Source organism: Astatotilapia calliptera, chromosome 23, assembly GCF_900246225.1.
Source record: "Astatotilapia calliptera chromosome 23, fAstCal1.2, whole genome shotgun sequence".
Lineage (NCBI taxonomy): Eukaryota > Metazoa > Chordata > Actinopteri > Cichliformes > Cichlidae > Astatotilapia > Astatotilapia calliptera.
Window position 1 is genome coordinate 7,862,778 of NC_039323.1, and position 16,283 is coordinate 7,879,060.

The window sequence follows — 16,283 nt, forward strand, 5'->3', positions numbered from 1 at the left end:
ACCTTAATGTGTTTCTTCCTTAGCCAGTCCTTTGCTTCCTTATCGGTATGTTTTAGGTCATTGTCATGCTGGAAGACCCATCCACGACCCATCCTCAGTGTTCTAGCTGAGGGAAGGAGGTTCTTATCCAACTTGTTCCAGTACATGCCTCCATCTAAAGTACAGTCTCAAAGCATGATGTTTCCATCTCGGTTTTAAGGGTCGCAATGGTGCTCTTTGGGTTATACTCAGGATTTCTCTTCTTGCAAACATGGTGGATTGAGTTGATGCCAAAGAGCTGCACTTTGGTTTCTTCTGACCACAGCACTTTCCCCCCCAAGGCTTTACTGAATCATTTAGCTGTTCACTGGCAAACAGTTCTGTACATGTGCAGTCTTGAGCAGGGAGACGTTGCAGATGTTGTAAGATTAGTGCTTAGTGTTTTACCAGCGGTGTTCTTCTTGACTATGGTCCCAACTGCTTTCAGATCATTAACAAGCTCCTGTAATGTAGTTTTGGGCTGATCCACTATCTTCCTCATGATCATCCTCATCCCATGAGTCAAGATCTTGCATGGAGCTCAAGACTGATCTATAATTGATTGATTAAGTAACCGGTTGTAATATAATTTGTTTTTTCTGGATTTTTGCATATATTCTGTCTCTTTTCATTAAAATTAATAGCCATTGTTATTTTAGTTATCATTGGGCACAACAGTGTGTTGGATAACTAGCACCAGCACTAAATAATCCATGCTACAATATCATATTGCATTAGTGTTTACCACTGATTATTAGAGCGGGTCTCAAGCGTGAAATAACATTTTCCATCTCACAGGTGAGGTGATGTTTTGCTGATGACCACATAAAATGAAACCAGAACCAATTTCAAGCTTTAGGAACAAGGTGAAAAGTCATAAACAGTAACTGGGATATAGCTCTGCTTATGTCTTCCCAGCAAAGCTATGGTCTACACCAACTCTCAGTCCTTTCAACTTTTTGTTTTGATTATCCTGAGTGTGTGTGTGTGTTTTTTTTTTTTACCCCTTTAAAACCTCTCTTATATCACTTACCATCTTTCTTGTTTTTTACTGGCACCTGTGTTCAAACACACGATGAAAGTGTGACTTAGCATAAAAATATGATTAAAAATAACTACAATCATGTGAAAAACCAAGTTTTCATAGGACTTAATGGTGCATAGCCCATGTTTTGGTAGTTTATAGAACAATCTTTAACAGCAATAATTTGAAGTTAAAATTTTCAGTATGACCTTATTGGTCTCTCACATCACTGTAAGGGAATTTTTGCTTAAAACATTGCTTCAGTCCATTGACCTCTCTAATGCACCTACCACAGGATTTCGTTTAGGTTGAGATCTGGACACTGAGCCATGACACGCATATTCTTGTATTTTTCAACCATTCTGTTGCAGATTTGCTCTCGTGCTTAGGATCATTGTCCTGTTGCATGACCCAATTTTAGTGAAGTATTGGCCATCTGGTGTTAGCTGTTTAACAATAGTTAGTTTAGAGGTTATAAACTGTGAGCTGAGTGTACAGGTCTGTGTCAAAATGTTTTTTTAGGATTTTCCTTTAAGAACATTTTACTTGTGGAAGAAATACAAACAAGTGCTTTGATGCACATTAATACATGCACAGTGGATATACAGATAACTAAAACAAAAACATGTTTGCTGTTAATATGAAGATCTTTTGTTTACTGGGTTTGACCTTATTGGGTTTGATTTATTTTGATTTCTTTGTGTTTTCTACTTCCTTCTGTCTCCCCTGGCTCCTTCATGGTGTTATGTTTAACTAATACTTTATTTTTCATAACATAGCCTTTGCCATAACGGGATGGGCACCTTACTAGTAATGTAACTACACAATGTGGCGGCATAGACGTCAGCAACCTTGATAAGTCTGTTTGGTGGCAATATGTAGTGTAAACATCATATATTGAATAGCACAAGGACACTACCTCAGTGAAACAAAATGTAAAAGATTGCAGTTAACATGCTCATTATGCTAATAAAATAGATTGTGTTTTGCCAGTGTGGACATGTGCAGTTTTTGTTGCTTGCGTAACTCTGCTCTGAAGTCAAATGATGACCTTGCCCACCATGGATTCAATACAGTACTATAAATCGCCCTTTAGTCTTTATGTGTAAATGTTAATGTTGTGTGTTTCTTGTGCTTTAGGTATATTGTTTCATTTATTTATTTATTTATTTTTGCCAAGGAAGGCTCAAATCTGTTGTTTACTTTAGCTGAACCTGAATCTTGTGACCTCTCTCCAAGACCACACCTGAAAAAGTTTGCATAGCACAAGTGATTTTAAAACGCTAACATGCTAATATTAGATTCCTGAGCTCATGTGATGCAATAACAACAAGCGTGCAAATTGATTATTATTAATGTAAAGACCGAATACTAACTTATTTTGGGAAAAATAAGTTATTAATGATATTAATAACAAAAAATAAATAAATAAAATCCACAGCTAGTGGAGAAAATTTCTCATGATTGTTATGATATAAATACTTTGTATACTTTACAATAATTCATGTGGGAATTTTTACAATTCTAAAAGAAGATAGGCACCGATCTGAAACTAGATATCAATTCAAAGACATGAGTAATACTGTAGCCTACTTTATCATATTCGTATTTTTCAAGTTCGAAACGAAAAAAAAAAACATGTTTATCTTATTTATTGATTTATTTTCTGATGGACGTGATACAACTTTACTCACTTCCTGCTTTACATCCATCCTTCATCAGCCTGCCCGAAGCACCTCGTTCCGCCAACCTGTTGCGGCAATCAAACAACTTTTACGCGCGCCGAGCTCCAGTGACGCAGTCAAGTGTCAGCACGAGAGGCGGGTGTTTGACACGAGCCTTCATATTTCTCTGACGTGAGATACAAGCTGTCAGAAGAGCAAGAAGTCAAAAGACAAAAGACACCAAAGGCCAGCCAAAGAGAGAGATGAGAACCTTTCAGAGCCAAAGTCAGCGCGGAGCCTTCAGTACCCTGCACAGCCTCAGCAGCAGCGCCATGAGTCCACTCCGCACGGCCAGCATCACCTTCGCAGCCCTCCTCATCCTCACCATACCAGTCTGCCAAAGTAAGTCAGTCAGCTTATTTCCTTATAAGCAGGTTTATTCCTAATTAAAAAAGTTAAAGAATAACGTCTAAATCTATCTATCTATCTATCTATCTATCTATCTATCTATCTATCTATCTATCTATCTATCTATCTATCTATCTATCTATCTATCTATCTATCTATCTATCTATCTATCTATCTATCTATCTATCTATCTATCTATCCAAGTAAGCTAAGAAAGAACAAAATAAAAATGATTTGTGATAAAGAAATTTAAATCTTAACTTTAACATGAACTTCTTGTCTATCTTCTGTATCAATATTACCTGGATTTAGTTTCTGATATGATATCAAACTGTACAAGACAGTTTGGTGAAAGGAAAAAAAATCTTAAACCCCTGACTTTTTGCGTTTACTAGCTCACAGAAAGTAACAAATGACTGAGATGTACTTAGATGTAGATTGACAGTCAGTTCTCCAGCTGTCGGAGTAATCTGTGAGTTTGCGTGTAATCTTTTGGAGTCAGTGTCAGTGCTGGAAAATGTTGACTTATTGTCTTCTGCAAAAGTCATTCTCCAAGGTGAAGGAGTTTACAAAAGATTTTATTTTGTAGATCAAAAATAGACTTACATTTATATGTGTTGTGAGGAGTTGGGTTTGTTTTACCTTTATTGTAAGGGCAACATAAGAGGTAAAAAATAAATACAGAAATAATAAGCAAGCACTTACACAGTAAAATAATGCTGAGATAGTAATGAGCATAAAATTTGTCAAGTGAGGAAAAGTCAAATTGATTTTCATCATAAAAACATATTCAATTAATTTATAATTTCTTCAGAATATAGAAAAGTGTTCTCAGCTATTTGCCTAATGTGGTAAAACATTTTAAATGTCTTTTTTTTTTAAATTAAAATTTTATTTGATGGGGATAATACAGTTTAACATACTTCAGACACTGACTTGCTGTACAGAGAGTTTTTTATTACTCCTAGTTGAACATTTATATACATGTATTTGAATACATTTAAAGATTTTAGTCTCATAAATACAGTCTAAAGGTCTAACACATACATAATACATATCATTATTACTATTGTTAATAATAATAATAATAATAATAATAATAATAATAATAATAATAATAATAATAATAATAACAGTTCCTGTTCTTCCTTGGTTTTAGCTGACCCCTGAATCATAGAAATGACAAATTGGGCAAGGGAGAAAAACTGTAAATCGGTTGCGTCAGTTTCTGTATTAACTGTATATTGTATGTGTTTCTGTATGAAACAAAAAGGTGCTCCAGCAGATCTTCAGCAGGCAACAGCAGATCAGGGGCAGCTACTCAGAGAGGTAAAGCACACTGATTTATTCTTTTTAATCATTTCTGTTGCTGCACTCCTCCACCATTCTCTGTGTCGCTTTGCAGATTGATGCCATGTGCTCATCCTACCTCTCTGAAGACCTGAGGTTTTTGGTGAGTTATATATATCTATATCTATATATATATATATATCTATATATATATAGATATATATATATCTATATGTGTGTGTGTGTGTGTGTGTGTGTGTGTGTGTGTGTGTGTGTGTGTGTGTGTGTGTGTGTGTGTGTGTGTGTGTGTGTGTATTTTAATAACTTGAAACATTTAAACAACTCTCTGGTCTCTTTCCAGGCATCTGATGTCTTAGGAGAACTCTGTGTGTTGATGCTGGTTCAGAAATCAAAGGTACCTCAGAGTTGTTTACTTGAAAAGTAACATGAAGCACTTTTGTTTTGCAGAATTTGGTACACAACATTAAAACATTAATTATGGCATTATGACAGAATTCACAAAGAACGACCAAACCATAACTCAGAGAATTCACAGTATGAAGACTTTGGACTAAGATACCCTGCTTTCCCTATCCAATACAAAACACTATGAAAACTATACGTGGAACTATAAAGACACAAATACTGTGCAACAGTCATAATTTTAAAAGGATCTATTTTGCTCTTTCTCCAGTCTGATGTCTTTAATCTTGGACTCTACAAGAGCAGCTTTGCATAATTCATAATTTAAAAGGATCTTATACTTGGATTTGGTGCCGGCTCACAAGCAGTTTCATATTCCACCGCCTTCCTGTTTATCGAGATCTTTCTGATTGGCTGCTCCTCGTAAGCAACATGTGAACAGCATGTGGGTGGAGCTTCAGTGCTCACAGCTACAAACGCATGAGATGACCCTCCCACTAACATCATACAATGTCAACAGTAAAAAAAAAAGACATGCAAAAGACCAAAGACTAATTTAGTTGTCAATATTTCATTGTGTGTTCAGGAGCTGAATGTGAGAGAAAATAGCAAAAGGGTAAGTAAATGTTTTCTCACACTTTAATGCTTTGCCTTATATGGCTATCATTATAGATTAAACATTGCATGTGTTGTGCTGGTTTTTGAGTGGGTTTGGTTGTTATTTTTGTTATTTTTATATATATATATATATATTCCTGCCCTCTATGTGCAGTTTTTGTTTCATTACTCTAGACCACAAGGTTCTGTCTTGTCAAAGGGAGGGGTAAGTTAAAAGATTGAACTGGATTGCTGCAGAATGCTGCTTGACCTAAAAAAAACCACCTCTTTTGTTTTACAACTGAATCTGCACTTCTTGTTGTGACGCCTCTTAATCGGCTGAATTTAGGCCTATCAGAGCTATTAACACCAGCAATTAAAAGTAACTGCACGTCATGCCCCTAACCACAAATGCATGCCAGACCAACACTTGGAAATGTAAACATGCACGGTCCTAATATATCTAAATATGTACATATGTATGATAAAATTTTGCTCTGTGTTTGCTCTGCATGTGAAATACCTATAGATCATAGATTAGTAGGAGGCTGTGCTTCATGATCGCACGAGAACCTGGATGTATTAGGGTTAGCGATCCTTCCTGTCTGCCCTTCATACCTGACACCTCACACAAATGTTGTGTCAAAAGCAAAGGGGATTGTGTCTGAAGTTGCAGATGATATTTTAGCGCACAATTTTATACTTAACTATAAGGAAAATATGTCATTATTTATTTGTTTGTTTTTGATGAAGATGAATCCTTGTTCATGTTGTTTCTGTATGCAAAAGACTTTCTGGCTGTTTACCACATAACAGAACTCAAGCTAGATGATGCAGGGAGCCTTTTTCTACAGCTAATATAAAATAGAATGATACGTTTACATCGTCAAATATTATACGCAGTGTGAAAAACAGATGTCATATTTACAAACATCATATTTTTTTCCTCGGTGTGGATTTATGGTTATTGAAGCCAGCACAGACAGGAAACATCCTTTAATGCACATGCAGCAACTTTTACTGAAATAACACAGCATTTTGCTTCGGTGACATATGATGCTGTTCGCTTTCTCACTCCACCATCTCTGTGATACAGAATGAGACACAGAATGTGATCTATTTATACAGGCAACACACTTTGCTGCAGTGAGGAAGCATTTGTACGTTTGTATTTCTGTGTAGCATGCGTTTATCTGTTGAGAGAAAAAAACTTGTTTTTCTCTTTGCCCTTGTACATTCCATAGTCTGTACTTTCTTTTTTGCTGTTATTCATGTGTGTGTATCTGCCTGTATCTATCTATGTGTCTGTATATGTGTATGTTTGTCAGTCCCCTCAGTTGCACCCTCTTCTGCGTCTAGTTTCCCAACTAAATACTAGAAGACAGAGAGGACTCACAATGCACGTATGTACCACTCACATCTGTTCTCCACAGCCACTGACTGATAAAACAAAGAGAAATACTTTGTTTTTTGAATGCAAAATGCAATCAGTGGCTCAAACTGTCATTAAATCCTGTGTTGTTTAATATCCCCCTACACTGTGGGACAGCTATTATGCAAAGTTACTTCTTAAACGTATATATTTGGATATCTCAAGAGCAACAGGATGGTATAGAAAGAGGTGATGAATAGATGATGATAATTGCAGCAGGCACGATGAAAGCAGCTCCACTTTTGTGCGCTTGCTGCAAATGTTTATAGTGAAATGTGTGTGCTCCATTCTGTAATTGTTTTCAGTGTGTTTATCCACATCCTGAGCGTCCACATCAATCATGCTGTTGCATATCTGAGAGCTCTCCTCACTCTGTGCAAACTCACTCTACATTAGTTGTTCTTTCCCAAGCTGAGAGTTATTATGGTCTATAATTGGTGTGGCAAGCCAGGTGAATTCCTCCCCCACTTACTATCAAAGCACTGACAAACACAAAGTGGACGCCGATAAAACGTGAGCAAGAAACGTGGAGAGTGTGTGTTTTCAAATCCAGATGTGAGTCTTTGAGTGGGTACATGTTGGTGGTGAAGAGGTGCTGTAGACAACACTAAGAGCAATTTTGCAGGTGGCTAAATTGTGTGTTTTTTAAATGTTTTTACAGGCCGACCTCCAGGGACCTGGAGGAATCCAGAGCAGAGGCTACTTTCTCTATCGGGTATGTTTACATTTATGCCACTAAAAAGGAATTAAAAAGCCTACAAAATAGGCAGAATTTGAAATTAAATTAAAAATTGTGTTTACACTTACAGCCACGGAATGGGAGAAGATCCTTAGAGTATGAATGAACTAAAGGTAAAAATTTGGTTATAGTTTTTTTCCTGCCTTCATGTTATGTTTGAAAGATTAAGTAATTGTACATGAAATTTAGAGTAGAAGAAAAAGCTCTAGGAGTTTATTAATGATTATGTGACTGTGCTAAAATAAGCTAAAATATCAAAAACCCAAAGGCACTTTCATGCACAGTGCGTTTTGGCATATACGTCTTCAACAATTAAAAAACTATATCTATTCCATAAAGGCATTTTAATTTTACATGAAAAGAGAGTGCTTTGGAGTTTTTGTGATATTTATCCTCTTGACTTTTGTACTAGACTCGTAGGACCGCGTTTATATGCCGTTTATATGTCAAATGCATGTATCTGTATCTTCTACTCATACACATCCTGCATGTGTTTTAGAGTCTCCACCTCTGAAGCTTAGTGTACAGAGACAAAACAGACCCTGAGACCCAGGCTGCTGTACCGCCACTGAGTGATCCAGACATCAAACACATCCCTCTGCCTCCGCTTTATAGTGATGTTTGAATGTACACAATGGATATTAATTAAAACACTATTAATTTATCCATATTTTGTTTTGTGTTATTAAAACTGCTATCTGTGGCTGGGTGTAGTTGTGTAATTTTGTTTCAGTGTGATTAGTTCTATTTCAGTACATTTGAAAACAGTGTAAAATAGAGTGAAGGAGTGAAGGGGTGAATTAAGTTTTTACATAAAATAGTAAGAGTAATTTAAACATGAAAATGGCTTTGTTTGATGTACAGTTGTATAATGTGTAATTTTAATAATAATAAAGTTACAGATGGTAAAGTAAGTTCCTCCTACTGCAGAAGCCTCAGGTGTTGAGGCTCTGATACTAAACTAGCACTATATCTGCTTGGTTTTCTGGGGGGTTTGGCTGGGATATTTTCTTTGTTGTTCTCCACCTTTTGTGGTGACTTTTCATGTGTGTGACATCAGACAATTTATTAAGTACATCTGGAACTCCACCACCAGCCTGAACCACTGATAACAACGCAGGTTGGAACCATGCTTTCATGTTATTTACACCAAATTCTGACTCTACTCTCTGCATGTTCAGCAGAAATCAAGACTCATCAGACCAGACAATGGCTTTCCAATTTTTATTGTCCAGTTTTTGGCCACCTGTGTGATTGTAGATGACAGCAGTGACACCTGGTGTGGTCTTCTGTCGATATCACATGCTTCAATATTCAACATGTGAATTGAGAGATCTTCTTCTGCATTCCTTGGTTGGAATGAGTAGCCATTTGACTTAGTATTCATCGGGAAGGCGGTCTGGTCATTCTCCTCTAATCTCTGAAATCAATAAGGCATTTCAACCCAGAGAGTTGCTGATCATTGGATATTTTCTCTTTTACAGATAATCCTTGGTTTACAGAGGAAGTTGTGGTTAAAATCCCAGTGGATCAGCTGTTTATGAAATACTCAGTCCAGCCCATTTGGAAATAATAACCGTGCCACATTTAAAGTAACCTGAATTCCCCTTTATTCCCATTCTGATGCGCAACATAAACAAATAACACGACCATGTCTACGTTCCTAAATACATTGAGTTGCAATTGACTGATTAGATATTTGGTTATAAGGTATTAGATAATTACTGGCAGGATTTTATTTTATTACTTATTTGGTGCAAAAAAAAGTGCAAATTACCAACCACGGAACACGAATGTGTAATTACTACTATCAACAGTAGATGTCGCTATCATCAGCCAGTTAAAGCCTCTTTCTTTGTATTCTGTTTTCGATGCTGGTGTGTCGCTTTAAAGAGGAAGGAAATGTATATAATGATGTTTACGCGCTGTATAGATCTATAAATAAGTACATTCCGATTATTTCACAGAGAGTTACTCACCTTTACCGGTGAGATAAGTGAATGAATTTAAAAGTGTTCAAATTCCTTTAGTTCATCGTGAAATATTATTGTTATGGCCTATCTTTATCCAGGCAAGTCTCACTGAGATGAAAAAAAAAACAACAACTCTTTTTCAAGAGTGACCTCACTATAATGATCGAGGGCAAACACTGTAATCAGTCTTTTGGGTATAAACAGTGACAGCACGATAAATAAGAATGTGTTTATCTTTAAGGCGTAATTAGTGTGCGAACCTAAAAAACAGAAAGAGCAGTTGTGTAAAATACCACAGGAGCTCTTGCCAAGTCAATAAAATAAAATCCAACTGCAGCATTTCACACAGGACACCAATCAATAACCTCCAGAAAGGCTATTTCTTCTGTGTACTCAGTGGGTTCCAGCCAGACTGAAGACTATCATCACATAACTGGAAAAACGAAAAACGTTTTTTGACCAAATTGCCCGTCTGCCATCCTTCCTTAGAGATGAGCACATGTGAGCAAGAAATCATATTATAGCCCTTTTAATTGTTTTTGTAGCTTTGAAATTGTAAATAAAGCTCTGTGGTGATTTTTCTTATTGCTGCCTCTGTATGTTTGCTTAAATTTAAGACGCTTGCAGGGGAGGCTTGAAGAAGACGCAGACTGTGATAAGGTGATAATGCTGTAATTTATAGGGTTTATAAATTACAGTATTGTTCTTTGTCCCTGGCTTTTCATAATTAATCTTAAAACCGTTTTAAAGATAATTTACTGTGTAAAATCTGTTTGTTTTATCCCGAATAGTTAAATTTCTAAACCATTAATACTTGTGGTCCAGGCCAAACTGAATGCTCTGTTATAGACTGAGTTTTAAATGTTATAATTTGTTTGGGGTTTGCAGTAGCCTAGGTATGACAAACTTAGGCGAAGTGTAAACTCTTTCTAATAAGTTTTGCAATTATTATTTTTTTCCTATTTAATTTAGAATCGTTTGGTGTACTACTCCATGTTTATTGCGTACAATTTCGGAAAGATTGGTTGTTTCTAATTCCTAAAGATCAGAAAAAACTGTAATATCTCCCTCAAAGTATCGGAAAAGCGCCACACATCCTTAACGTGGCCAAAGGTGGCATTGCAGGGTTTGCTACTTCCTGTTGTCATGGAGATGAGTAGGCTACCCCGGAGTTGGCCGATAAACATAAAGACACACGTCCAAAGGGCAGACAGAGATAATTTATCGACAAATAATCCTGTCTTCAAACAAACTTGACACAAAGAACAACAACGATAAATAAGATATAAAACAATGACATATAAAATTACAACAATAGCTTTTATTTTGTCCCCTGGCTGTGAATTACCGCAAAAGTAACACGTGAGTCTGCTTGAGAAAACTTAGAAAGCGTAGGCCAAATGCAAGCGGAATTTATATTCTTTAAACAAACAAACAAAAAACACTCCTATGCATGCAGATCTTCTTTGGACATCAAACTGAAGAAGGAAAATTATTCAAATGACTAGTTTTGAAGTATGCACAATCTGAGTTATTACTTTTATTAGTTTAGTCACAGTTTTTTTTTTCCAAGTGTGGTCGTTTTAGTTTAGGTTTCATTGTTCCATAATGTGCTTTTTTAAGTTTCAGTTTCAATTTTAGTTTATAGTCTTAGTTGCAGCCAGCCAATGAGGGGTATGTGTCAAGTGCAAGATGTAAAACATTTAGTACTAACATTTTAAGGCCTTTGACTCATAGTAATATAAAGACCTCAGTCTCAGTAAACACACACACACACACACACACACACACACACACACACACACACACACACACACACACACACACACACACACACACACACACACACACACATATGTATATATATATATAACACAATTCATTTTACTACCTATTTAAACTGATTATGTTTGATTAACTTGAACTGATTTGCATATTAAGTAAGCTTCACTTAAAAGTGTAGTTTCCCAGTTCTCATTTTTATTGTTTCAGGTTGAGTGTGAGGCCAACATTGTGATGTGAGTGATGGGAATGCATCAGTGTGAGAAAGGCTGCTAGTTGTTAGCTGAATACTGTGCATTTCTTTCTGTTTCTGTTAAACTGTGTCCACAGGTTTTGTTTTATTACCATCAGTCACGTCATGAATGTTGGCTGGTTGGTGCAGAGAGGAGTGACAAGGTATTGCATGCTTTATGTAAAAATAAAGCCGGATAGACGTCAAGCTCTTGACATTCAAATTTTGCAAAGCAAAAGTAATGCAGAGACCTGGTTTTGATTTTGTATAGGGTCACTCCATCTCAGCTCATCAAAAAAAAAAAAAAAAGGGGGGGGGGGGGGGGGAAGACAGAAAATTCCCTACAAGTTTCCCTGAAAAATGACAAAAAGAATCCAGGGGAGAGGTTTTAGGGTTAGAGGAGGTGTTTATAGATGTCTTTCTAGCTCTGTGTAATATGGGCTTAGGCTATGTGTAATGAAGGCATATGAAAAATTCACAATGGGAAAATGAGAGTGATCATCAAATGGCAATTAACAGAAATTTGCTCTTCTTTCTAAAAAAGATGATTTGGAAGTGACAGGGTGTCGTACCTGGGGAATAACACTGAAGATAGATGAATTTCTTCTGCAAATCAAATAACAATTGTCTACACGCAGAATTACGATTGTCACAGACTTTCAAGTCTGCTGTCAGAGGCTGGACATCTTAAGGACTAATTAGCTTGAGCTAGAGAGTTGAGTCATCATAGTATCATTAAATCATGGTAACATATATTTACCCTAAAGCAATGGACCTATAACTTCATGTTTATTAGATAATGGAATTAAAGTGGCCCTGCTGTAAAAACAAACAAACTAAAAACAAAAATAGGAAGGACCGGAAACCTTGCAGTATTCCAAAGAAGTGTCGCTTACTCCTGGAATTTTTTCCCCGGTAAGTCTTAAAAGTTCAAGGTGGGAGGAATTTGATGGACTGAGAGGGAATAATTGCATAATGATCTAATTTCTTTAATCACATTCCTGCATATAAGCTCACTCCCTTCCAGTTTATGGTAGGCTTAGTTTATTTTCATGTTTAATTAATTACTTACTTATTAGATGTCAAAAAAAAATCCACTAAAACATTTTTTTTCTTCTTAAAGGTTTAACAAATTCAGTATTTTACCTATTTTATGGCCAGTCTATTAAATATGCCATAATCAAGTAGACTTCAAAGTTAAAGACGCATTAAAATACTATTGTCAACTCATTATTTACACGTTATTTAAGTTTAAAGCTAGGAGAATGGCGACGGGAAAATAAATCAACGGAAAACATTTGACTTGTCCTTAAAGGCATTTTGAATACACAGTAATCAAAATACAGAGACGTTAATCAAAAATATTTGAAGCATGAAAAAAATTAATCTGCTGAGCTGGAGGATATAGTTACTTTCATTTTTGGGACTTCTCTATTAACTTTTTACGGGTAATGTAATGTAGGTAAATCTGGATTTGGATCAGGCCTCTCCAGCCAGGTGTAATTTATGTGTAAACAGTGGATCTGTAGGGAGGTAGGCTCTCTTGGCACCGTTTCCAGCTCCAGTGAGTCTGCCTGAGCGCTGCGCAGTCAACCGTCTGCAGCGCCACTGGCTGCAGGGATATCCCGATGAAAGAGGAGACTGCTCGGGGTAAGTGTCAACTCGCAACCGTTTGGTTCCGCTCCGTATTTGTGTCGCTTTTATCCGCAGCTTCTGTGTATACTATCGACAGACGTAAATGTGTAAACGGAACAGTTTTGCTTCGGCTTCTTTGGTGACAGAGACTGGCCAAAGGCCCGGTGACCCACATTCTTATCTAATGCTGCACGTTAGCTAGCTAGCTTCAGCTGAAAGTGGGTTGACACACATACAGTACATTGTTGCCGACGAGTCAAACGCGCTACCTTCTATTATAAAGTCGCGAGCCAGCGACGTACGATACAGACAGGTATGTTGTTTTATCTTCTTCTTCTTCTTTTTAAATCGGGTGTACATATATTCCCAGTGTGTGTCACACGTCTCGGGAAGTGTGTTAAAGTATATAGCTATTGGTTTGTTGCTGTAATTGGCGTTAGCGAAGCAAGCTAGGTGGCGTTAGCCTCCAGGCAATCAGTACCCGGTGTACCGGCCGGCATCACAGGCAGGAGGAGACGGAAGGAAACATGAGCTGTACCTGTGTTTGTCGCGTCAAGGTTCAAGCTCAGTTGATTTTTACAAACGCTACCACCGTGAATACCTCATCGGCACATATTTCTATATTTACGCGTCTTTTTAAAATTTTTTTAATTTAGACGTATGTCTTTTATTCCCCCCTCTGTGTTAATCTTTGTGACTCTTGTCATTTCTCTCAGATTTCGAGCCCTATATCCGCCCCGGGTGCTCCTTATTCACCTGTCCTAAAATCGATCGCGTCTCATCTTCTGTCAGTCTGGTCCAGAAGTGTCTGGACACAGCTGGATCATAGCTTGTAGATGCTAATGAGAAACTGTATAGTCTCATACGGGTGTCAGCAAAGCTTTACTTGCTGCGTTGCTGACACTGCTGCCTGCAAACTGAACACAGTGGAGAGCTGTGGCAGCCCTATGATATAAAAAATAAAGCAAGATTTGTTTTTCTGTAATTAGAAATTGATTTTTACAGTAATTTATTCTGAGCAAGACACCAGTAACCACGCTGTATTTCTGAAATGGTCACTTCAAAGCTAAGGTTCTCTCTCAGACTTTTTGTTTTTCTTCCTTTTTTGTTGTCCCAGAATAAAGAGTATTTCTCCTTTTGACACTAATTGGATACACAGAAGACTTTCACTAATCAAAGTTATTTGATTCTGTTTAGTTAAGTTCAGATTTAATAAAACATGACATATCTGTTTTTATACAGTACATAAACTGGTGACTAACATGCCAACCTGGCGTCTTTATACAAACGGTATTGAAATGGTTTATACGCTTCACTTTGTGCACTCTGTTCATTTCGAGAACCACAACTGCAAATCAGTATTTATTATTTGTCACTGTCATAGCTTTTTAATTGTGGGCAAATGGCATAGACTTTAACTTAAGCCTGGAAGCTGAAAAATACCTTTAATTACAATGCTGTCTGTTGTGATTAAGAACAACTAGAACCACTCTTAAGGTTGTGTGTTTTTTTTTTTTCTTCCATGCTTACCCTTTATTTTTTTGCCTGTGGTGATGGGCAGTAAACGCAATAGTGAGGATTTGATTTCATTGTTAATCATTAAACTAATTAAACTATCAAGTTGGTATCTTCCTTTTTATCATCTTTCTATAGATATATACAAGTAACAGATATATCTATTTGGCATGATATTCATTGACTGATGAGTAACCGTGACTGTAGAGAAGTACTAACCTGAAGTAATTTGGGAGCAGTTTCCCTCTTCCTTTGTTTCTCTTACAACGGAAAATGTTCTAATAATGGTCGGAAAAAAGATGGATCAAAGGCATCTTAGTGTGTGCCTTTGATTACTTTAAATGTGTCTAAATGACTTGTTGTTTTCAGAATTTTTAAGTTAAAAAAAAGGGTCCAGTGTTGGTCAAGCTGTATTAACTGATAAATCTTTGGCAGCTGTGTTTACAGACGGTACAGTCTCTGTACTCCATTTTTACCCATAAATAGATGTTGAAGCTGTTAGCAGAGCATGGAAAAATACTTTGACACCTTTTTAGTTGCTGGCACTACATTGTGCTGCAGGTAAAAGGAGGAAGCAGAAATTTTCTCTTTCTCCACTTTCTCTCTGCTTTGGTAGATTAGATTTTACTTGTGTTATCTGTTTCTACTTGGCATCTTAATTTAAGCGTCACGTTTTTTCTACTTTATTCTAAAACCTCAACTGCACATTTACATTTACAGGGAATAAGTGTTTTGTGCGTTAGATGCTGTGGCTATTTGGAATAAAAAGCAGCAGTAGAGCATGGCAGATTTTCTTTAAACGGAGGAGGAGGGACTGGCAACACCGTGAGCTATGACGGAGGTAGAGGAACACATACAGATTATATTATTACCTGCTATGCCTAATAATGTAATTACTGAACGCCTGTCATATCAAGTTTTCCTGATAGAGAGGAGCCTGTGTTGATTCAGTGCAATGTTCTCTGGCAGCTTTCAGCTATTCAGAGGACAGATAAAAGGTAATGGCACTACTCGGGCTTTATATCTATAGTTGATACTGTTAGTCAGCAGATTGGAGTGCTGTGCTGAATTTTGGAAGTTGCATTAGTCAGTTCACATTACAGAGTTTGTGTTTTGCTCGAGTAATCATTGATGCCATGAACTTGGTGCATTTGTTTTGAATGTGAACTGCACACTGTGTCAAGGATGACTACTAGAGCATCGTGTCCTCAGGGTCATTTTCCTCTCAAAATCTGTGCTACAGCATCCATCTATAGAATTCAAGCACCAGATTTCCATTCAGAAGTCTTTCATCCAACCCTGTCTTAGTAATATTATGTTTCTTAAGTTCTTAACCATGTCTTTGCTGCATTTTGTCAGACAAACTAATTGCTTTGTTTTCAATCTCTGCCAGAGGATGACTTCTAAAGCCTTTTTCAGATGAATCTCTTGCTTGTTGCTTTTTTTTTTTTTTCTTTCAATTACTACAAATAATTATTGTATGAGAGTTTTGGCTGTTGATGGGTTTTACATCTGAAGTTGTTACTGAAAACAGGAGTTGATAAGTCAGCA

General features: G+C 36.8%; 2 protein-coding genes across 7 annotated transcripts in view; both read left to right on the forward strand.

Moving 5' to 3' along the window:
* The first annotated feature begins 2,869 nt into the window (after positions 1–2,869).
* Positions 2,870–8,228, forward strand: nmu (neuromedin U). Of its 5 annotated transcripts, XM_026159344.1 has the most exons (10): positions 2,871–3,108; positions 4,388–4,443; positions 4,520–4,567; positions 4,766–4,819; positions 5,414–5,443; positions 5,600–5,650; positions 6,753–6,827; positions 7,518–7,571; positions 7,666–7,708; positions 8,095–8,228. In XM_026159344.1, exons 1-9 carry the CDS (start codon positions 2,970–2,972, stop codon positions 7,699–7,701), a joined length of 543 nt encoding a protein of 180 aa, XP_026015129.1. In that variant the 5' UTR covers positions 2,871–2,969; the 3' UTR covers positions 7,702–7,708; positions 8,095–8,228. The 5 variants fall into 5 exon arrangements, with proteins under 5 accessions (XP_026015128.1, XP_026015130.1, XP_026015129.1 ...); XM_026159346.1 differs by lacking the exon at positions 5,600–5,650 and having other exon boundaries at positions 2,873–3,108; XM_026159347.1 differs by lacking the exons at positions 5,600–5,650; positions 6,753–6,827 and having other exon boundaries at positions 2,877–3,108.
* A 4,881-nt stretch (positions 8,229–13,109) lies between these two features.
* The window catches only part of clocka (clock circadian regulator a), a 35,258-nt gene continuing 32,084 nt past the window's right edge, over positions 13,110–16,283 (forward strand). Inside the window, exon 1 of one of the 2 annotated variants that reach the window (XM_026157730.1) lies at positions 13,110–13,232. The gene's annotated coding sequence lies outside the window, so the exon portion shown is untranslated. The remainder of the gene's footprint in view (positions 13,233–16,283) is intronic. The other variant, XM_026157729.1, reaches the window with a different exon arrangement.

Bases quoted from the DNA above. Each gene is read 5' to 3' on its own strand.
- nmu (XM_026159343.1), top strand. From the start codon at position 2,970: ATGAGAACCTTTCAGAGCCAAAGTCAGCGCGGAGCCTTCAGTACCCTG. The intron at 3,109-4,387 runs GTAAGTCAGTCA...TGAAACAAAAAG, and splicing joins CACCATACCAGTCTGCCAAA to GTGCTCCAGCAGATCTTCAG. The intron at 4,444-4,519 runs GTAAAGCACACT...GTCGCTTTGCAG, and splicing joins AGGGGCAGCTACTCAGAGAG to ATTGATGCCATGTGCTCATC.